The sequence below is a fragment of the Oenanthe melanoleuca genome, chromosome 20, assembly GCF_029582105.1.
Source record: "Oenanthe melanoleuca isolate GR-GAL-2019-014 chromosome 20, OMel1.0, whole genome shotgun sequence".
Lineage (NCBI taxonomy): Eukaryota > Metazoa > Chordata > Aves > Passeriformes > Muscicapidae > Oenanthe > Oenanthe melanoleuca.
Genome location: NC_079353.1, coordinates 1088564 through 1111844, shown reverse-complemented (window position 1 = coordinate 1111844; position 23281 = coordinate 1088564). Strand labels below are relative to the sequence as shown.

The 23281-nt window shown below is 45.9% G+C and overlaps 1 protein-coding gene across 2 annotated transcripts in view; it reads left to right on the top strand.

The window, feature by feature from the left end:
• Positions 1 to 23028, top strand: part of NFATC2 (nuclear factor of activated T cells 2) — a 78382-nt gene extending 55354 nt beyond the window's left edge. The window contains exons 10-11 of one of the 2 annotated variants that reach the window (XM_056507516.1): positions 13187 to 13274; positions 17255 to 23028. In XM_056507516.1, coding sequence (XP_056363491.1) covers positions 13187 to 13230 — 44 coding nt within the window. In that variant the 3' untranslated portion in view covers positions 13231 to 13274; positions 17255 to 23028. The remainder of the gene's footprint in view (positions 1 to 13186; positions 13275 to 17254) is intronic. The other variant, XM_056507515.1, reaches the window with a different exon arrangement.
• The last annotated feature ends 253 nt before the right edge of the window (positions 23029 to 23281 follow it).

Below are 23281 nucleotides of genomic sequence, written 5' to 3'. Positions count from 1 at the left end.
ATTGTAGGTGCTTCCCAGCAGTGGACATTGGTGGCTGGCAGGTCACTGTCACTGGGGTCAGGCCTGCCAGAAACATTCCCATTTCTTGGGATGAGTCTGGAGACAGAGCAAAGGTGTTGTGTGAGGAAAAGGGATCTTCCTGCAAGCTGGGAGTGACTCACAAAGAAATCCTTCCAGTGCAGTCAAAATCAGAACAGCTTTGGCAACAGTTTTTAAAAATGGGACTTTGGTGATGAGAGATGTGCAGCTAGAAATGGTTTATAACAAAAGCATGCAAAGCAGGAAAGGGGATTGACTAATTCTAGTGCTAAATTCTCCATTTTGTGTTGAACCAGAGGAGTGTCTCTGGAAACCTCGAGCAGGGCTTGTTTCACACTCCAGCAGCTCACCACAGAGCTCTGCTGGTTGAGGTGGTTGGGTTTTTAAATTTTATTTTGCTAACACAGCCATTATGGTCAAAACCCTTGTAGAGAGTTCTGGTGGTGCAAAACCCTGGAATCAGCAGAGCTCAGGGCAGCAGCAGCAGCTCTGTCACTGCAGGGGTTTGTTCTGGGCTGGCTGCACGGGCTGGGGTTTGTCCTGCTCAGCTGGGGGAGCTGAGAGAATAAATATGGACATGAGCATAGGGAGAAATAGAAGGGATGTGTATGTGACAGTAATTGCTCAGGTCTGTTGAGCACCTCAGAATGAGTCCCAGTAATTCCCAGCAAAGCTGAGCCCTGAGCTGGATCCATTTCCATACCAGGCTGAGGGGTGTTGTACCTGCAGCAAGGTGAGAATTTGGCCTCACAAATAGGGAGGGGGATAAAATCCTTCTAGCTCTCCTTCAGAATGATGGGATTGAACACTGATCAGTGAACTAGCTCACTTCCACATGGCAGCTCGAGGCTTTTGCTAATTCTTTGCAATTTCACTGCAATTTAAAAGTCCCTGTGCAGGTGACTTTTCTTACTGCTCTTTTCAGGTCCAATCTAAAAAAAACCACCAAAATGTTAAAAAAACCACAAACCTGGATGTTTTGGGCTTTCAAAATTCAGGCAGACAAAAATGATGCAACTTTGGGGCGGGAGGTTGATTGCATGATTTAAAAACCAGTCTCATGATTGCTGGAGGCCTGACTCATGAGCCTGAGTGCTGCCTTTGGCACTGCTGCTCCCCCCAGTTTCCTTGGGTGCAAATTGGGTTAATGTTAGCAATGTGCAGAGGTGGGGAAAAGGTCTTTTCTCCCCTTAAAGCCCAATGTAATAATTGGGAGGATTCAGCTCCTCCTGCAATTGAAAAGGCAATTTGAGTCCTGTTTGAGCTGCACTTTGAAATGCTGGGAGCAGCTGCACAGAGCCTTGCTGCTTGGAAAAGCTTGGAAAACATCTGCACATTTTTTTAACTGTTGTGAAATAAAGTGCCTGGCAAGAGTAACCATCTTAAAGATCTACAATCTTTTTATGGTGCAAACTGAAAGGCAGTTATAAAGTCTTCTCCTGTAGAAAAATGCCTGGATTCTCAGCGTTACTTGCACAAAAAGAACTTTCTCAGCTCAGGTCACGTCCTGCCAGGGAGCAGGGATGGTTGGTGGAGGACTTTTTGTCTCACAAGAATGAAAACCTAGAATTAATTAGCTCAAAATAATTTTTTTCCACCTGTTTTTCATAGTTTGTTGTAAATAATAATGCAATTATTTATTTATCATTAACTATACTTACAGAATTATAACAATAATTTATAATCAGTATTCATTGATAAATCTCTGGCCATTTTTAAATTAAGAAAATGAGGATGAATTATCAGAATTTCCCATCTGAGTTAGTTTTTTTTGAGAACTCGGAGCAGTGAGAGCTGCTTTCCTGCCCAGCAGAAGCTGGTGTGGCCTTGCACTGCCCAACCATTGCATTGCTGTTTCCTCACCACTTCCAGGAGACTCCTGTGCTCACATTTGGGAGCAGTGAGTGCTTAGAAGGATTTCTAAAGCAAATGGAGAAGACAGTCCAGGGACGGCTGTGAGAGGTGTGACCCAACAGGTCCCTGCAGCTTCTCTGATGTGAACAGCAAGCAGCACAGAGAGTCAGGGATGGGGAAGAGCAAATGCTTGGGGACCACAAAACCCCTTCAGCAGCTTAGCTCCTAGTCTGGGCTTTCACACTCTCACTCTGGAGTACAACTTCTTCTGGGTTTAAGAAACCTAAAGTGTATAAACAATGCAGTTGTGTCTGAATCATCACTCGAGTCCCCTTGGTTCAGTTTTGCAAGCTCAGAAATCTGGGCATGCATCCAGCTGGGAATTTCACAGATGACTCCTCGCTCTAAGAGGGGTCTGCACAAAAACCTGAAATCCAAGTATTCCCAGTTTTGCAAGCATTCATGTCCTCCAGTTTGTGTGCACATCTCCAGGGGATGCTGCAGTCTGTTTGGAATTAAAATGCTGATCTCTAGAAATTTGCATGACTAATGGTCTGCAAATGACTGAAAACTTGGTCTTGAGTTGGATTTAACCAGTGTTGGGTATAAAAGAGTTAAACCTTCAGCTACTGTGAGCTGGAGTCAAACCACTGAGGACCAAAGGGCTTCACCATGAGCAGCTCTTACTGCCCCAGTGACAAGCAAGGCTGACACTCCCCATCTTCTTACAGGTTCTCCTAATCCACACAGTTCCCATGTCCTTTTGTGGATCCTCAATTTAGAAACTTTGCATTCCAAAATATAAACTAAGCTCTGCCTTCAGCTGAACCAACACTTCTTCAGGGTGAGATTGCAATTATGACTAGATGTAGTGAGAAAAGGATTATTGACTTCTGATGCTGGAGTGCTAGGCTTCCACCTGAGGGGGAATTTTTCCACCTGGATAATGGTCAGGTGTGGAAGGAAAGGTCAGAGGGGCTGTGGGCATTGGGAAGGGCTAGTTGTGCACAAACACTGAGCTCTGCATGCCCACAGGAACTGAGACCCTGCACAGACTGTGGGTGATGTCCCTGCACAGTGCCAGCAGCAGCTCCTCCCTCAGGGCTGACCACCACAGCACAGGCAGCAGTAAATTAGCAAAGTGTGAGTTTGCAATCATTCCCTCTGATCAGCTCTGCCAGGGAAGTCTAGTCAGAGATTCCCAAATTGTGGTGTGGTGTGGTTTGGGTGATTTGGTTTCTTAATGATGAATGACTTCATCAGCCATGAATGAACCGAGTGAAATGCAGGACAGTGAGACTCATGAATGACTCCTGTGGCATTTGCACTGTCTCGATGGGTGCTGGTTTATTTAGGTGGTTTCTAAGTTTCTTTGGAAAGAGTGAGAATGACTAAAAGAAGGGGGAACCACTTCATAAGTGTGGGGGGTCAATGGTGAAAGTGTGGTGCCAGTTAAAGCTCGCTGGGCTCTGTCATTATGAGCAATGCAGGGTCAGTTCTTTGGCATGAGTTGCCTTCCAGGAGACTCCACAGCCACAGCCTGGGGGATGGAGCAGCCACTGCATTCCCTCTGTGGCCAGAAACCTCCCAGGGCTGGGTCTGCATCAGCCCTTGTGGGCTCCAGCCCAGCCCAGGAGGCTGCAGGGCTGTTCTGCTGAGGTGTCCCTGGCCACCAGCATAGGAACCCAGGGAAGTGCCCCAGTGCAGCCCCTGCAGATGAGGTCATTATAACCCTGCACAAACTGGTGGTTGCAAGGGCTGGGAATAGTCTGGACATACCAGGCACTGGGCAGAGCCAGGCTTAAATCAGGACTGAGGGGAGCTTCCAGCAGCTGCATTTTTAATTGTAGTTTGGGTGGTGTATCTTCCTTAAAATTGCATTACTTTTACTCTTATCTGATTTCTTCTGCACCCTTGTTCATTTGCTTGAGTGAGGTGCTGTCTCCTTCCTTGGAAAGGAGTCCAAAATTGCAGCATCTAAGACTCCAGCATGCAGACCCAAATTTTCAGCTGGGTAGGGTCCTCTGAGGTCATCCTGCAGCTTCAGACCCTCAAATAACTTAGTGGTGTTATGTTTCATTTTTTTTAAAAAATGCCATTGATTTCTGTACAATTTTTTCATCAGGACAATTTTTATAGGCTATTATTAAAACACAAAACTAGTGCTATGTCTGTTTTAGAAATGAGTATCCCTGGCCCCTTTGTTCTGTACTTGGTTACACTTCATAGCTCTTCAAAACCAATGCAAATTTTAGAGCAAGATTATGACTTCAGAGAATTTCAGGCTGTTCAGATAACAGTGTTGGTTTAGATGCAGCACTAAATGTTCCTCCAGTCTGCCATGCAGAAACACATCTGGCAGGAGCCTCTGCCAGGGGGACATTGCTATACCCAGCCCTTAATGGCAGTGATTCCTGGGTTCCTGCAGTCTGTGTGAATAGAAGGAGCCCTTCCCTTCCCTGAGTGAAGCTCCTGGTGCTGGCTGGGTTTGTTGCCCACGGGGATGCAGTGCCCAGGCTGAGCCTGGCAGGATGTGACCTGAGGGATGAAGGGCTGGCAAGGGGCAGCTCCCCAGCCCTGGCTGCACTCAGGATCTCTGTCCCCACCACCCCACAGCTCCCAGACACTCCTGGGGAGCCCCTGGCCGTGGCACAGAGGCAGAAATGCTCTGGCAGAGCAGCCAGTGAGGAAATTCATTTCCTTGTGTTTCGAAAAGAGCGCGGCCATCGGGGCTGGAGGGATGGAATTTGTTGTGATAGCAAAACAAGTTCTATGGAAACCATTGTGAGCCTGAGGGGCTGCCCAGGAGAGTTGGGGAAAGCCTCTTTTGTTTGTTGTGCTTGGCACTGCTGTGCTCTGGATGAAGATGCCTGAATTTTGTGGGGAGACCCAAGAGAGCATTCCTGTTTTTCCATAGCAGAAAGGCTTCCAAGCTGGCATGAGCGTCCCCTCTTTCCAGCTGCTCCTTTCCAAACACACTGTGCCTCCTAAAGATAGTCTGCAGTGGCTGGGGCTGGTGGAAAACATGAAGCCTGCATGGATTAGCACAGGAATTCATTTGGGCTGACGAATTGGGTTTCCCTCTATAAACAGCACTAGTGTTTTCATCCTCTGGACAGCACAGCCAACTTCAGTCCTGCTGCTCCTTGCCCAGCCCTCTGCCTGTGTCCAGCCCAGCTGGGAGCCCAGCAGAGCCTCCTGTGGGGGATGGAAAGCAGCTATCTCCCTCTCACACAGCTTTTTTCCAACCCTTAGAAGAGGTGGTGGGGTTATTTTGTTGTTTTTATTTTTTTTTTCCTCCAGTTTATTTTTCTTTCCAGGTAAAAGGGAAACTAAAGCAGTCCCTTTTCCCTGGTTTAGTGGCCTTACAAGCAGCCCACACTATGTATTTTCTTTTCTGCTTTTATTTTGAGTACCATGTAAGGAGTTGGGGATTCTCTAGGGAGGATTTTGCCTCCCTTTTTCCCCCCAGGGCCATCCTGCCCCTGCCAGGGAGGCACCCCCAGCACAGCACTGCTCCAAACACACTTTCCTATCACTCAGACTTTCTTTCACAGCTTACTCAGTAAATACAGTGATGAGGGGTTATTAATCACCCCACAATGTTCCCGTGGTTGCTCAGGGGTGGAAAGATGTGAAGGCAAATTTTGTGATCAGGCTGCACTTAGTGGTGGTTTGTATTTACCTGGCTGTTCAGTGGTGGATGATTTTATCCATGTCCCTGAGTAACTGAGCATGGACTTGGAGTTGTTGTGGATAAAAATGGGGGATTTGTTATTCAGCTGTCAAATGGAAGGTTTGTTCAGGTAGTAAAGCTTAACTTTACCTAATGGCCAAGTTTTCACATATATAACCCACACCCCATTAAAAATGTGTTCCTTGGAAATAAGTCTCAGCAGCCCCCCAAATCCTTGTAACACTGCAGTTTTCCCTGCCCTTTCAGGGCACTCTGATCCAGCCTGTCCTCTTCCTAAATCATAGACAGCACTGATTTTTCCCATCACAAGGTGGGATTTAAAAAAAAACAACTGCAAAAAAAACCCAGAAAACCAGAGAGGGGATAGCAATGCTGTGATAGTTTGCAGTTTTATTGATGAGCACAGAGTTGTGCAGTTCCCTGGTGTGACCCATTCCCACCAGGTGAGGAGGGGGCTGCCCAGGGGGAGCCCCAGGTGCTCTCAGGACAGGATTTCATGTCTGGCTCCTCCTCTCTGGCTTCCAGGGGTTTGCAGCTGCAGCATCAGCCACACGAGGCAAACAAAAGCCAGCAGATTTCCAAAAGGCTGACAGCTGGATGCAGATGACATTCTTGAATTAAGAAAAAGAAAAGCCCAAAGCAGTTGCTCTCTGGCTCCTTCCCATGCTGGGCAGAGTGGGCACCTCATACCACTGGGAGAAAAAGGAAAGAGCTGGGGTGTTTCTGGGCACTTAGAATGAGGAGGGGGAGTGGGGACAGTCACTCCTGAGCCCCAGGAATTGCCTCTCCTTGTGGCCAGAAGCTGCAGCCCTGCCTCTCTGGGGGTCATCCCAGCCTCAGCCAGGCTCAGCAGTGACCAAACCCTCCGGAGACTGCTCACCCTCTCCACTCACCGTGGGGCTTTCCAGCCCAAAGATAAACTGGGTGATTATTTTCAGTGTGGATTAGTCACACTGAGGGGTTGCTTACAGTGCTGTGAGGGGGCCCCAAGGAGAGCCCTGTGTGACCCAGCCAGGGCACAGCAACCAGCCCAGCAGCAGGGTGTTGGCCATGAGACACAGCCAGCCCTGCTTGAGGGGCTCTGCCAAGGCCTCTGCTTGCTGTCACTTCCAAATGGGAAGTTTTCCATTCTGAGATGCTCCTCCTGCCCTCTCCCAGCACCCACCGTAGCATGAACTTGTTCTGAGGTTACCAAGGCTTAACCACCCACCTCAACTGCAGCAAGGGCTGGTCCCTTAGGCCACCCCAAGGGACATTCCCCTGGGCCATCCCAAAGGTCATTCCATTCCCCTGGGCCATCCCAAAGGCCATTCCATTCCCCTGGGCCATCCCAAAGGTCATTCTCTTAGGCCATCCCAAAGGTCATTCTCTTAGGCCATCCCAAAGTCTCAGTGACTCAGCTGGGCTGAGCCCCCACAGCCCCTTTGGGATGGTGGCCCTGCTGCAGTGCAGGGTGTGCTGTGTGAGCCAGGGCAGTTCTGTCCTGCTGGCTGCCACCCTCCTGCCAGCCCTGCTCAGGAGCTCTGTGGGGATCTGCCCTCACCCTTCTGCAGGTGTGACCCTGCCGTTTGTGGCTGGCTCCCCACAGGGATCGCATTGAGTCCATGCTCCCCACACACTCAGTGTGTGCTGTGCTCCGATGAGATCATGTCAAACCTAAGCAAGTTTTATCTGTATTTGAGGCAGGAGGGTGTTTTATCATGCTGTGCTTCCAAAGCTGCTGCTGCTAGGTTGGAATTCTCCCAGGAAGTGTAGCAGTGCATGGTTAAATGCAAAGTAATGGGTTCAATATGAGGCACAGCCACGGAGCCCTGAGCTGGCTGTGCAGCTTGTGTTTAAAGAACGTGGTTACACAGCTGTGAGAGCCTGGGAGAGATCAGATGGGCCTGCCAGGTAACCCAGAGCTGCAGTGTGCCCCTGGGACACTGCCTAGCACAGCATTTACCTCCTGCCTGGGCTGCGTGGGGATGCACACAGACCTCACAGCTGGAAAAGTGGGGATGGCTCAGCATTAAATCCTGGGAAGGATTCCCTGGGGCAGTCTCTTTGGGTGGTGGTTCCTGCATCTTGATCTGGAATTGGGATATCTGAAATAATTGAGGGAGATCTGGAAATAATTGAGGGCTAATTTCTGAACAAATGGAGGTTATTGCTGTTGTGGTGAGGTTGGGAATTGCCCAACCTCAGCAGTATGGGCTGCACTTCAGCTAAAGGTGAACCTCCACAGGACATGGAGGAGCTGATTCTATTTCTGGGAATTGATAGTCCTTCTTTTCTTGTCTCTTTCCCTTCATCCCTTTTCTTTTCTTTCATCTTCATATTGAGAATCAAAGTTTTCTCGTTCATGCCATTGATTCAGACTGAAAGTTTGAAGGCTTTGGACGATGCAGATATTGCATTTTTCTCGTTCTCTCAAGCTGTTTGCTGTCAGATGTTCCTGAACTTCTTGAGGCAAGATGTAGAAGCAGTTACAGGATCTGCTCCCCGTGGTGTTTTGCACTCCTTTTTCCAGTTATTCGTGTCTCTTATAATTGGGTCTGTCTTGTGGTCTCTGATTTATACACATGCCCCACAGTATTATATAGTATTTTTATTAGTACATTATTTTATGGTGGAAACCCCAGCACTCTGTTGTGGCAGATGCTGCTTTGACTCCAAAGTTTAAAAAAAAAATTGCAGCTCCTCCCTCAAAGGAGTTCCAGTCAAAGTGCAAAATAAGAGCAAGCAGCTGGATGTGGGCAGACACACAGGATCTTGTATGTGGCACCTCCTTGACATTATGAGATGTGAATTGTAGCACTCTGTCAGTAACCAGTTAAATATTTCATGGTCTGGATGCTTTCCAGCTGCCTTGGGAGCAGTCCCTGCAGCCCCCAAGTGCTGGGCTCCTCTGCCAGGACCTGCAGAGCTGCTCCCATCTCTGCCCCTGGATTTGGAGGCAGTTCCCAAAGAGGGGAAGAACCTTCCCCCAAATACTGATTTGTGGAAGGACATGGAGATAATGGACAAATAAGCAGAGTGTTAAAGTGATTTTGTGTGTTCCCCTGCCCACTGTGGTGCTTGCTGCCCACAGTCCTCTGGAAATGCAGCAGATGGGAACAAATGCCTTGTGCAGGCTGGGCTGGGCTGGGCTGTTTGTAAACTGGAATTCAGGCAGAGGCAGATTTGCATGTCTGGCCAGAGGGGAGCTGGGCTTGCTTGGCAGAATTGCTCACAGCCACTTGTGCATCTTCCCTGTTACCTTACAGGGATTTGCTGCTGCTTTCCCCCGAGAACCAGGCTCAGGATTCAGGTCAGACATGCCAGGAGGGAAAGCTGGTGTGTGGAGAGGCTGGGGAGTCCTCAGGCCCTTCCAAGGGGGCCTTGCAGGCTGAAGACACAGCACAAGATGAGAAGCCAGAGAATCAGAGCCAGTGAATAGTTTTGTGGATTAATAGACATAAGCACTCGAGCTCCAGGGAGGGAAACAGATTCCATTATTGACTCTTCATCCCCTGCAAAACTGCCTGAAGGGAAGGCTAATATGGCTTGTTTTCCCTCAATTAAATATTTGTTAAATGGTTTGTTTCCCCTCAATTAAATATTTCTCTGGTTGTTCCTTTGTGACAGAAATAAAAAAAAGCAGCAGCATTGCCTGTCTTGTACTTTCAGCTAATCCTGAACGTGCTGTAACTGTTCCTCTGTCCTTCCCCCCAGTTATTTCCTGTAAAAAATTGCTTTTTCGCATCCATTCTCTTTTCTCTGTTTTTGAATCACTTTGCAGAATGACTCATCCTGCCCCAGTAAATAGGTTAACTCTGGGAGAATGATGAAACTGCACAGTGACATGTGGATAAGGAGTTGTTGCTCGTGTGCTTTCCCTGCAGTTGCTGTTTTAGAGGTGGTGTGGCATCCAATACCAATTTCATCAGTTTTAAACCATGAGGTGCTGCTGGAGGGAAAAGCCATCACCAGCCTCCTTTGGTTGTGCTGGTTTTGATCTAAAACAAATTCATCTTAATACCCAGTGGCACTGCTTATCTCAGCAGTTCTGATCAAACCCACCAGGTCCAGAGTGTGCACAGTAAACCAGGCACGAGCACCCTTCACCCTTGTGCTGTGCAAAGAGTCAAATCAAGAGTAAGCAGTGACAAAATTACTCTTGCCTTGTGTTCCTTAAGCTTCAGTCCATCAGCCTGATATTTCTGTATGGGTTTAGCCAAGTAATGTGGTTTATAAAATGAACTCCATCCCCTTCTGGTAGAAGTTTTTGTGTATTTATTTATTATGTGCTCATTCTACTTGGAATATTTTACTTGGTCTCGTTGCATGTAAACTAAAACTAAATACAAACTTCATCTTTTCTCAGTAACTCACTAACTATCAACCAGAGAGAGCCAACTCCATGACTCAAACACGTGTCCCTTCCCTTGCAGCTGCAGCCAAAACTCTCTGGCATCAGAGTGCTGCAGAATGAAAGTCATATCTAAATATATGTGAGCAGAAAGAAAGTCAGTTAAAAAAAGACTTTGTTATGGAAAGCTACTACAAACCAAATCCACGGTGGCCTGGAGCTCCTCATCACACCCAGGCTGATCTAGTTTTCCACTTTCAAGGTGCTCTTCCCAAAGCAGCTGCTGCAGGAGCTGCTCCCAGCCAGCTCAGCCCCCTGAGAGGTGGCTGGGCAGACCCTGATGAAGCTCAGGATATTTATCACCATCCCAGCACACAGTAATACAAGAGCTTTTGTTTCATGCTCATGTAGCTGTGGCAGTGACCCAGAGCCAGTCCCTGGTCAGTAAGGGAAGGGCCTGGCCTGGTGCCACCCTGAGCACCATCCTTGGGTTTGGTTTCAGTGACTGCAGTGCTCTACTGGCACAAAAGGGCTGCAGAGGCATCTAAAGAAACAGAAAGAGCCCAGTTTGCTGGGTGCCTCTCCCAGCTCTGCTCCAAGTGTCTGACACAACTCTAAACTCAGCTCAGGAGGCTGAGCCTGCACAAGAGCCCCAGGGCTGCCCAGTTCTGCAGCTGGAGGGCAGGAGGAAAAGGACATGAAATTGTTCCTGAAGGTGCCCCTTTCTTCCTCCAGTCCATGTGGCCTTGCACCTGTCTCAGAATTGTCTGATGAAAAAAGTGATGACTAAACACTGAAATCCATCAGCAAACAGGAAATCACACTCTGGAGCAAAAACTGCTTTTTGTGTTGCTGTTGCAGCCAAGAGCCCAGGATAGAAACCCAGCTCATGTGTGTGCAAATGTCACACAAAGCCCATTTCCCGGGGCACGGGAAAGTGCCTTGAAAACTGAACTCACTGATTGCCTGTAGATTCAAACAGGAGTCAAAGGGATTCAATATCTGGGAGCACCACAAATGGCCCCATCAGCCTTAGGGCTCAGTTTGCAGCTGCTTCTGCAGAACTTGGCATTTGTGCTGCAATTCTCCTCCTGCCTGAGTGGGCTCAGCACTCAGGATCTAAAAAGGATCTAAAATCCCACAAAATGACTTTAAAAATGCCTGTAGGGCTCTTGGGGATGCTCAGTGCACCCACAGCAGCAGAGAGGATTTGCTGGAGGGTGTAGCTCATCCTGTGGAGCCCATCATCCTCTCAGGCTGTTTTCTCTTAGCCAAGCACGGATTTTTGGAGTTCCACGAGTGTGACCTCACAGCCCAAGCAGGTCTGGAGCAGGTCAGGTCCTGCAGGGATGCCTGGCCCTGTGGCAGGATGGTGACACAGCCCTGGAGTCCCCCCATTCCCCTCCAGGTCACGTTTTCCTGCCAGCTCTGAGGCTGTGCTGTTGTGGCTGTTGACTTTTTCTGGAAGTGCAGTGACAATAATGACAGTGCTGAGAGACTCCTCAGTGTTTCTGAGGTGGTGGCACAGACAGATTTTGAGTTTTGAGTACTTCCTTCCTGCTGGTTTTGATCTGCAGTGCATTCAGGGCATTGTATCTTTTTTAGCAGAAGTGCTATCTTTATTTTTTTGCTCTTTTCTTGCAGCCACACCCAGCTTCCTGTTACACGTTTTGGGTAGGACAGTACCAAAGATTGTTTGATTTTTGCACCTCACTCTGGCACTGTGCTGAAATATAAGGGAAGGGTATTTAAATGCCATGAGTGCAATGCAGATCCTGTAAATCCAGAGCAGCTCAGATATTGATTTCAGTTGGGATGGGCTTTAGCCAAAAATGTGCATTTTATTTAGATTCTGTTTTCCATCAGAAATCTGCATTATGTTGCTAAATTCATGGAAAGGTGCCAATGGGTTTGGAGTCTGTTCTCTTACAGCAAAAATGCATCCTGGGACTGGAGCTGCCACTTAGTTTGAGGTCAGCAGCCTCTTCCAAGGGTTTGTTAATTAAGGAATGACCTGATTGCAGCTGGGCTGGAGGGTGTGAAAGGTTCACAGCTCACACAGACTCCAGGGGCACAAGCAGGACAAGACAGAAAAGCTGCAGAGTGCATCTCTTGGAATTATTTCAGTGAGGAGATAACCCTGGTTTGGATGTGTAATTAAACCTTTACATCTCAGTGATTGTTTGTCCCCATTTCCCAGAAAAAAAAAAAAAAAAAAAAAAGCCTTAATTGCTTTGATTTCTAAACCAACCCCAGGACTTTTCCCCAGCACAGTTTGCTGGGCTTGGGCTCCCTGTGCCTGATGCACCCAAACTGGGATTTCCCAGTCAAGGAGCTGCTGTGCTCTGGTGTGCAAAAGCTGATTTTCCAGGATGCAGAATATAAAATAGGCTGTGTACTGAGAGGGAGGTTCCAGGCTAGGATACGTGGCTGCCCCATCCTTGGGAGCCAAGTAAAATACTCCTTTTCTATATATAGTCACCTGAAATGTAGCAGAAAAAACACTTCTCAGTCTTGCACTCAAACTTACTTTTGAAGAAGTACTTTTTGCTCCTTAATATTGCAATTCTTTATTTTATTTTATTTCCACATGGTTTTGCAGGAGTGCCAAATGCTTTCACGGTGAATTCAAAAGAAATCTAAAAATATTAAGAAATTAAAAAAAAAAAAAAGGCAGAAAATTTTAAATACTGCCCTTTCCTGAGGAAAATAATTCACCTTATTTGTGTTTGAAGCAAACACTGTAACTTTCATAATTTCTTTGTCCAGATCTTTCCTGCTATATACAATTAAGGGACAAAGTCTGATTTTCACAGCTACCATGGTTGGAATTGAAATTAAATTAAATCAATTAAAAGGATCTGCCAGAAATGTGTTGGATCTTCCTTGGGCACTGAGGTGAGGTAGAAGAGAATTTTGCAAAAGGCAAAACCTGACTCATAAATCTCAGAGACCCCTGTGCCTCTGGAGCCTCAGATCAAATTAGCAGCTTCTCACCTGGAGTGTCACTTCTTGAATATTCATTTTTAGATAATATCAGTTGAGAAAAAGTGGGGGAAAAAAGTAAAATCCAGTGTTGGATCTGAGCAAACAGAAAGGTCAGTGGTTAAGTTCTGCCTTATGTGTTGTATATGCTGAAATGTCCTTTTATTAAATTTTACCAACAAAATGAAAGAGTAGCTGAAAGCTGTAACACTTGGCCGTGCAACATAGGTCAAAGGTTACCTTTTTTTCTCAAAAATGGTTTTGCAAATCTTTTTCAGAGCTGATAGATACACACCTTAGCTGGATACAAAACATTATATGAAAAAGAATGACTGTGATCTTTGATCCAAGCAATCAAAAAGAAAGGTAATTGGTATTTTTCTGCCTTTTCTCCAGCTGTGTGTTTCTCTTAACCTTTATTTATTTATATTTTTCAATTTAAAAGTCATGCCCCTTTTTATTTGGCGTAGAGGGTTTAAAATATTTAATTTTATTTAATTTTTTTTTTTCATTCTTTTTCTTGTGTAGCACAGAGCTGTCCTGTGGGATTGTCCCCATGAGGTCACATCCCTGTTATCCATGGGATCTGTGGGATTGTAACCATGGGGTCTCATCCCTGTTATCCATGGGATCTGTGGGATTGTCCCCAGGGGTCACATCCCTGTTATCCATGGGATCTGTGGGATTGTAACCATGGAGATACATCCCTGTTATCCATGGGATCTGTGGGATGGTCCCCATGGGATCTCATCCCTGTTATCCATGGGATTTGTGGGATTCTTCCCATGGGATCTCATCCCTGTTATCCATGGGATCTGTGGGATTGTCCCCATGGGATCTCATCCCTGTTATCCATGGGATCTGTGGGATTGTCCCCATGGGATCTCATCCCTGTTATCCATGGGATCTGTGGGACTGTCCCCAGGGGTCACATCCCTGTTATCCATGGGATCTGTGGGATTGTAACCATGGAGATACATCCCTGTTATCCATGGGATCTGTGGGATGATCCCTAGGGGTCACATCCCTGTTATCCATGGGATCTGTGGGATGGTCCCCATGGGATCTCATCCCTGTTATCCATGGGATTTGTGGGATTCTCCCCATGGGATCTCATCCCTGTTATCCATGGGATCTGTGGGATTGTCCCCATGGGATCTCATCCCTGTTATCCATGGGATCTGTGGGATTGTCCCCATGGGATCTCATCCCTGTTATCCATGGGATTTGTGGGATTGTCCCCATGGGATCTCATCCCTGTTATCCATGGGATCTGTGGGACTGTCCCCATGGGATCTCATCCCTGTTATCCATGGGATCTGTGGGACTGTCCCCAGGGGTCAGGACACATCCCAGCAGCATGTTACAGGGGACACTCTGCAGGGTGCCCAGCCAGGCATTTCCCTGCCCTGGGTGGCTGATGGCAGCTGTAATTTCCATATTTTATTTTAGGATTTAATTTTTCATTATCTGTTCATGTGTTCTGGTGGCCTCATTTAATCAGTTCTCTCCCATTAACGGATCAATAGCTCTGTGCTCCGGAGCAACCAGGGCCAGGCACCTCAAATAACAATGTTTTATTTCTTAATCACATCATCTGCAGCTCCTCTCAGCTAGAAACGAGCACACAACGAGAACTGATATAGAGATACATTTTAACCACAGCACCAAAAAGAGATAGCAGGGAGTTCAGCAGAGCAGGGTCAGCACATAGTCTGAGCTTTAGGCTGGGCTCAGTTTGCTGCTCTTGTTCAGCTTCACATTGAAACCCAGACCCTTGGATTGCACCTGGATCTGGGTGCACGTGTTCTGGATCCCCACAGATGTGTGGTTTCACCAGGCTTGGAGGTGATTTCAGGCTTGGAGAGCAATCCATGCCTTGGAGCCACTGCTGGTTATTTCCATCCTGATTGGCTTTAGGGGCACTGTTGTGGATTTCAGGGCTGGACGAGCACTGGCACACATCAGTGATGCTCAGCTGAACCTGCACCAGCACTGCCCTCACCACTGGGATTTGGGTGAGATTCAGGGTGGCTGTGGGACATTAGTTCATCATCCAGGTCCTTACAAAAACCCAATTTTCCAGTGGCAGGGAGCAGTCCTGGGTGTGCTGTCTGTGGGGTAATGCTTCAGACTGTCCCCTGCAGCTTTTGAACCCTGTTCAGGCTGCAGCCCCCTGTAACCTCAGCCCACAGAAGCCACTGCTGACCTCAGGGGAGGGAAAGTGAAGTTTGCAGGCTGAGTCAGCACTTCCCACAGCATCCAACCTGCCCAGAGCCAGCCCAGGCAGGCAGCAGCCACATCTGGGCCCCTCAGACCTCTCCAGTGAGCTCCAGTTCATTATCTGCTCGTGTTTCACTTCATATTTCACCCTTCCTGTTGGCTCTGGTGTTTCCATGATTGTATCAGATAAGGGAATAGATAAAACTCATCTCTGGATTTTTGGTAGCCCGAACAAAAGTGTTGATAAATAAATTGCCCACTTGTTTCTGGAGAGGAAATGACCCTCTCAGAGTGGGTGCCCACTTCTTTTACCTCACTGCTATTTTTAGCTGGGGCTGTGAACAATTTCCATTGAAGAGCTGCTCCTGTCATTTCCTGGGCAGAGCAGGCAGGAAGCTGAGAGTGAGCAGGAGGTTCTGCCCTGCATGGACCAACCTCCCCTCCCTCTGGCTGCTGCCCTGCACTGCACAGCAGCACTCACTCAGCACCCAGATGTTCTTTATTTCCACAATTCACCCCAAATTCAGCAGCTGGCAGCGGCAGGTAGGATGCTGGGCAGCAGGAGAGGACAGGAATTCTGCTTTTCTTGCCCAAATCATCCCCAGGCTGGTTCAAACCAGGCATTTCCCAGCTGGAATCAGGAAGGGCTGAGCCATGGGCTGTTCCTGGTGGGATTTTTTTGAGAGTGGAGTTCCTGGAGTACAGCCCCCCATATCCAGTAGCAACATGGAGCTTTGAAAAAATACAGATTCTACTTTCTCAGAGACAAATCCCAGCACGCAGAGAGCAAGGAGATTCCAAACCATGAATCATAACCATTAAAAATTAATTCATGTGTTCCCCTTGGCAGAGACTTGCCAGAGACTGGGCACCAGGTTTTATAGATAGGGACAAGTAGTGAAATACTATTAATTAATACTGTGTTTATTAATTCTATGGTAATTAATACTATGTTAATTAATGCTATGTTAATTAATGCTATGTTAATTAATGCTATGTTCATAATGTTTCTCATAAACATTTATTAGAAATTGGATAGAATGCAGAGGAGTCTTAGAGCTGCAAACCTGAGGATTAATCAGTGTTGGGTGATGCTTTGGTTTGAGTTAGTCCCTTTTTCAGCCCTTAAATATCAACAGGGAGAAGTTATTTAGATCTGGGGTCTGAGACCTAGAAAGTTCTGTTTTCTGGTTTTAAGGCAGATTTGTCAGAGTGACTAAAGAGTTTCCACATCATGATGAATTCAGCACCAAGGAGCCCAAAAAGGCAGTTCTGGAGTTCTGCATCAAAATGCTCGTGGTTTAGGTCTCCTGATCAAAGTGCAGGGATTTCTGCACTTGAATTCTAGGGAGCACCTAAATTCTGGAGAGAGAATTTCAGGAGGTGCCAAAGGGTGCTCTAGGCAAGTGAGTGTGGAAAGTCACCAGGAGACATTGGCTGTTGTAAAGAAAGTGATCTTGTTCTGAGTTTTAAACAGACAGCAAAGTTCCTCAGTGTCTTCTCTTGAGCTTTCTTTTTATTAACAAGCCTGTCCCAGCCTCTCACAGTACCCTGGTGCTGCATGCAAGGTGTTTGTGCCACAGTCTGCAAATAAATGGTAATAAAGATGTAAAGCAGGTGGAGTCTAGAGTGGGATTAAAAAATACCAAACATAAACCACCCAAATGCAGACTTTTTCACCTGAATTGTGTTTGCCTCTGTGTTTTCATCACTGTCCACTAAATTTCCTCCAAACCTGACCTTTTTCTCTTTAGAATATTTTTCTTTCAGCCTAGTGAAAATGCTCAAATGCTTAGATACCTAGAGATGTTTTTTCCTCGTTCTCCCTGGGTCAGGGCAGTGTCTGTGGCAGAGGATGTGTGAGGGATGTGGCAGGTCCTGGGCACTGCTGCAGCCTCTCTCTCTGTGTTAGGAATACATGAATCCTCCTCTCTCCACTCCTTCCCCTTTACCTCCCAAAAATGTGTTATCTGGGCAAGCAGGACCATTCAGATTTTAATAGAATTAAGTTCTGAATGCAGAGAGGATGTTTTCAGCTTGACTCCCAAGGACTGCTTTTACTTTTTCCTTGTGGTGATGTTGGAAGTGCTTTAATGTTTCCTCCTCTTTCTTTTATTTCCCAGTTAACGAAATTATCAGGAAGGAATTTTCTGGACTCCCTGCCAGAAGTCAGACATAGAAGAAGAGATTTGTGAGACAACTTTTCCCAAATCCTTCCACAAGTGACCTCTCCAGTGCCCCTGCAACCTCTGGCTTCCTTTGCAGTTCATCTCCAGGCAGAGGCTCAGTGCAAGGAACAATGAATTGGCAGCAAGTGGCAGCCTTGGCTGACACCTCTGTGTGTAAACAGCACGAAGGACACCCTTCCTTCCATCCAGAGACCACATTGTTCTCCTGGAACAGAGCATCTGTCTGAGGAAACACTTCAAGCCTGCTGCAAACCATCTGTGTGTCCATCCATCCATCCATCCATCCATCCATCCATCCATCCATCCATGGGAGGCAGGGCTCAGAGCTGGGGGTGGCACTGGGGGTGGGGAGAGGGAACAAAGAGTAATATATTCCATGGGAGAGCAGCACCCACCTCAGGTCACCAACAGGGATTTGCCCTCCTGAGAAATTCTTATTGCAGGAAACTGAGGCAGCCCCAGCTCGCTCAGCCTTCACCCAGTCTGGCATCAAAGCCAGTTTGCCCTGAGCTCTGGCACTGCCATTTCAAACAGGAGATGGCAGCTGCACCCAGGGGTTTTCTGCATTTTTCTCCTCAGACTGGATGGGAGTTTGAAGGAGAGGGATTCTCATAACCAACCAGTGAAAAGAGCAATTCAGCAGTTGCAATGCCTGTCCCAAGGTAAAATAAACCCAGGTAAAACAGAGATTAATATATAGGAGTCACAGTAAATCCAAAGATTTTATGATTGATCCTTATTAGTATTTAGGCAGTGTATGAACACATCTTAGATATTTTCTCTCTAACAAATTGTTGCTGTTTCTTTTCATGTAGAACCTGCTCTTGGCTCATAACTTCTCTCATTTAGCAGCTGGAACATTTACTCACCCAAGCTGCAGAGGAAAATAATTACATTTTACAGAAGCCATACATTCCAGAGAAAATATACATTTATTTATATCCACCTGGCCTCTTTAGCTTTGCAGAGCTACCAGCAATTCCTGGAAAGGATACATTTCCATGGGAGTTAGCATTTTGTTATGTTTTGCTTCGTGTGTTAGAATATCCTGTCCTGACTCCTGCTTTGCACATTCCAGGTAACCACTGCCACCTGCAGTTTAGAGCTACAATTTAGAATATTTAGGGGAGTCAGGGCCTCCTCAGTGGGATAAAAAGGCTTCCTGAGTGGGTGGTCAGTGTACAGTAAAAGATAACCAGAATATTTTAGGAATTACATCATAATCTTTCCTGGTTTTATAAATAAGGAATGCTGATATTTTCAGGAAAGCAGAGCCTGAGCTCTGCTCTAGGAAGCACAGTGAAATATTCCAGTTTTCAGTTGTGTCTCAGTAAAATTTGCAGGATTCCAGCGTGCCCACTGCTCACAGCAGGAATTAGGGGATGGGAATGCAGCAGAGCAGCCTCAGAACTGGTTCCCCAATGTCTCAAGAAAGATTTTGCACAGTCCCTGCAGAGTGTGTGCTTGGTCCAACAAAAATCTCTTCAGGACTGTCAGGAAGAATTTATTTCCTGCCACTAAAAACTTAAACTCTGCAAGGTGTTGGGGTTTGGAGTGGGAAACAAGCATTGGGTTCTTCAGAGCACCCAACCTGGGCTCAGCTAAAATCTGAAGAGAAATCTGAATTTCTCAAGAGCAGCTCTGAACTCCAGACTCAGCCCAGCTCAGATCCAGAGCCAGAGCAGAGCCCTGCACATCCCCCCTGGCATTAATGGCACAGCCTGGCTTTATTTCTGCTTTGGGAGATCCAAACCTTAAACCCCAAAATGAGTTCCCTGCATCCCAAAATTCCTCCCTCTGGTGCTCTCCTTGTGAGCTCTGCCCTGCAGGTGCCATGGCCAAGCCTCAGCCTGGACCTGCAGAGGTGAAAATGGCCTTTTTAAAATTAAATTTAATTTAGTTTTTAATTGCTGACTTTCACAGAAGCAAAGTGAGGCCCAGCCTTGCTGAAGAGGGGAATTCCTGTTAGCACTCAGCAGGACTCAGACTGGCTCAAGAAGCTATTTTGGATTGTTATAAACTGTCAGTGGGCCAGACTCTGACATATGTGAAGGGTTTTTAGTGCAGTCTGATGAATCAGACAATTCTGACATATTCTAAAGGCCAGAAGTTGCCTGTCAGAAGTTCTTTGTGGTAGCTGAGTAAAAGAACAGACCAAATGCATCTCCCAATTTCACATTTGGATATATCAAACATTTTCCATGATCCAACCTGCAAAGCAGAAGAGAAGTTTAAAAAACAGACCAAAAAACCATCCACAGAAAAAAAAAAATCCTCATATTCCTGGTAGAACTTTCTCTCTTGCTGGATTTTAAGTTGAAGCTCAAAGAAGCCCAGGAAGGTCTTTTCAGACCTGTGATGTGCTGCTGCTGCTGCCCTGGTTGCAGCAACTACTCATCAATTTAGGAGAATAATTTTTTGCATATTTATTTTTAGATAATATCAATTTAAAAAAGGAGGGGAGGAAAGGAAAAACTAGTGCTGGATCTGAGCAAAGAAAAAAAAAAAGTCAGTGTTTAAATTCTGCCTTCTGGATTGATGCTGAAATAATAAATTAACCCCAAAAGGAAGGAGCAGCTGAAATTTGGGTTTGGGTCTGGAGCTCAGGGACCAGAGGAGCCCTGCAGGGACACCAGGACACCTCTGCCACCAGAACACTCCAGATCCCACTGTGCCCATCTCTTCTTCAGGCACTTTGCTCTGCAGGGGGAGAGAGGCTTGGGTTTTGATTTGCTGGATTTATTTTTGGGGGTTATTTTGTTTTGTTCTGTTGGGATGTTTTTAGGGTTTTTTGTTTTGGTTTTTTTTGGGGCTGATTTTTTTGTTTGGGTTTTTTTTGGGGCAGAAGGGTTTTTTTAATGTGCTACAGGTGCTCTAGCCAGGCTTGCATTGACTGTATTCCTTCTCATCTTTAATGCATAGGTAATAATTGATCTGTGTACATATTGTACAATGTCATTTTTTTAATACACCCACACAGAGAGGGGCTGTCCAAGGGCTGGTGGTGACAGCACAAGGGGGAATGGCTTCAAACTGACAGAGAAATTAGGATAAAAATCAGAAATTAGGATAAAAATCCTCGCTGGGAGGGTGGGGATGAGTTCCCAGAGCAGTGGGCAGTGCCCAGGGTGGTGTTTGGGTCCCAGCCCTGCCCATGCCCTGCTCTCTGTGGGTTATTTTATCCATGGTTAGACAGGAACACCAGCCCTGCAGCAGCTCAGTGTGGAGGCTCCACCCCGTGTATTCTGTATTTTAGGGGTTCAGGCTGTGCTGCCCCATCTGCTTTTAGTTAAATAATTCAGCTTCAACCAACTTTGTATTTATTTCTGGAGAAAAGGAGCATCCTCAGACATAGTGTTGTGCATTGTTGTCTCTTTAAAAGGGAAACTGGTATGTTAAAATGATATAGCTAGGCTGAAGAATTTCAATATTTACAGTACTAAATTATTTCCTGTTCTTGCTGAGCAGAGTTTTTCCAGTATTAGTATTTCTGTTAATACAACTTTCTCTCTGTAGAAGCACGAGCTTAACCTTGGAAGAGTTAATAGCATTTTGTGAGCAATTTGTTCTCACTTTATCTGGAAGATAGCCATATTTGCACATGAGGAAATTCTGTCTTTCCTCAGTTATCTGAATGTTTCACCACAGTGCCTTCCTGCCATTGTACCAAAGGCCTACAAATATCTTGTCTGCAGGGTGAACAACTCTAATGCATTTTCCATCAAAGTTGCACCATGTGAAGTTCATGGGGCATGTTGGAACTCAAAAGTTCATCTCTTTTTTGTTTGTCTTGTGTGTGTGTGTCTGTGTAATTTTTTTTAACTTCCATTTTTCCATCCGAGCTTTGGCTGCGAATACAGGATGAGCTTCTATAAACTCCTGCATCAAATATACATAGAATAAAAATCATCATTCATGATATGTAAACAGTCTGAGAGTGGAATGGAAGTGGGCAGATATCAGGAAGACTTTTTTTTTTTGTCAGTTATGAGTGTTGGAAGTGGATTTTGCCAGGAGAGGAATTGCTTGTGAAGATACTTGCAACCAAATTCCTGGTTTTGTTTTTCTCCATGAGAATGAGCAAAATGTAAGATCTGAGCAACAGCAGTGGAGTGAAAGTGTCTCATGTATGTTGTTTTTATTGGGAGAAAGAATGTAGAAGAGTCATGGGTTTTGCACTTGCTTTATTTGTATTCCTGTAAATATCCCTCCATTCTCCCTGTAGGAACAGAGCATTTCCAGACCAGCACTATGTTATCCCCTAGTGTATAAAATCTGCTGCTTCATAACATATCTAAACCAGTTCTCAAAGTAGCTAGCATGTTTTCTAAAGTGTATTTTGTAATCCATATCTTTACAACCAAAGTGGCTGTGCTTTTTGTCTGACCAAATATGCAACAACTTTTGGATTAAGGTTTGTATTTATGAAGGATCAGTTTTCATTTTCTGAATGCCTTACTTTCCTATGCAATTGTTGTTGAATTGTTGTTGTCCTAAAAAAAGATGTATTTTATGAATTTCCCAAAGACTTCAAAGACAGCTTTAAACACTTAAGAAATATATTTCTAAATATTTCAATCTGACTTTTCCCCCTGCATTTCTTTCCAAATTGCTACTTAATAGGGAACAATGATCTGCCAGATGGGACTCAAGAAAATGACTGTCTTAATTTCAAATCTTAAACTGATTCAGATCCTCATCATTTTTGCACCACTTACAATCATCTGATGTTCCAGCTTAGCTCAATTCTGAGTGTTTGTAATTTATGTTCCATATTCCTGTGCAATAGGAAGAGATGCCACTGCTGGTCTCGATGGGGTGGATTGTAAAATTCTCCAGAAATCAACTCCTTTCCTCATCATTGACATTGCAGTGGTTTCTTACCTGTGAGGCAGCACTCTGCCATCACATGTGGAAGGTTGTGATTCTTTATTCATCTCAGTTCAGAAGGAATCATTCACCTTTTGGAACGTTTGACATCAGATTGGCCTCTGTGTCTTTAATGTCTGCTGAGTTAGAACTGCAGGGTCACAGCTGATAGCAGCTTCTCTGCCAGCCAGGGTCAGCCCACTCTGGTCTGTTTAAGGTTTGTTTGGCCATTTTCATTGTTTCAGGGGCACAGAAATAGAAATTAAAATATGCACATTGCAATAAACTCCTCCTGAAGGTGCTGATGCTGTAAAAGGTGATCTCAACTGCAAAGAGTTACCTGGGGGGGGTTGAGTTTCCTCCTATAACTCCTAAAATAGCAACATTGGGTAGAAAGCTCCAGAAGGGCAGAGTGTCAGAAGTGAAGGATGTTTGTAGAGCCCAGGAGTGCTGGAACTGCAGGATGGGCCCTGCTCTGAGCAGGGACTGCTCTGCTGTGGTGCTGGCACCTGGGCACAGAGACCTGGCCAGTGCTGCCTGCCTGGCCTCACATTTGTGTCTGAGTGAGTCATTATGAAGGGATTCCCCCCAAAGTCCAGCCCTCCCTGCCCTGGATGTTCAGGTAAAGCCACGTGTGAGCACGTGTCACTCACATCATCCTAACAGATGTCTTTTGAATCAAATTGCAACTCTCACAATTGAAAAGGGATTTATGTCATTCACATTCCTACAACAACGTTGTTAACCTCCAATGTAATGATTTTTTGCTATCTGTAAAGTATTTTTATATATTGCCTGTACTATGGTAGATTAGCAATAAATGAAAGGGCATCATCTGCTGCAAGAGTGTTTGGTGTGTTCTTGAATTCCTTTACTACCTTTGATAAATGAATATCAGGGGGCTGGGTCACCCACTTGTCTTCTTGTCCTTGTCACCCTCCTAAATACTCAGCAGTGGGTTGTGCAGAAGGGCTGCAGAGTTTGGAGCTGCAGTCATCACTAATGAGCTCCCCAGCTCCCCTTTGGGTCAGGATCCCACCCAGCTCCTGTGGAGACACTGAGTCACACTGAGACTCCTTCATTTCCCTCTCT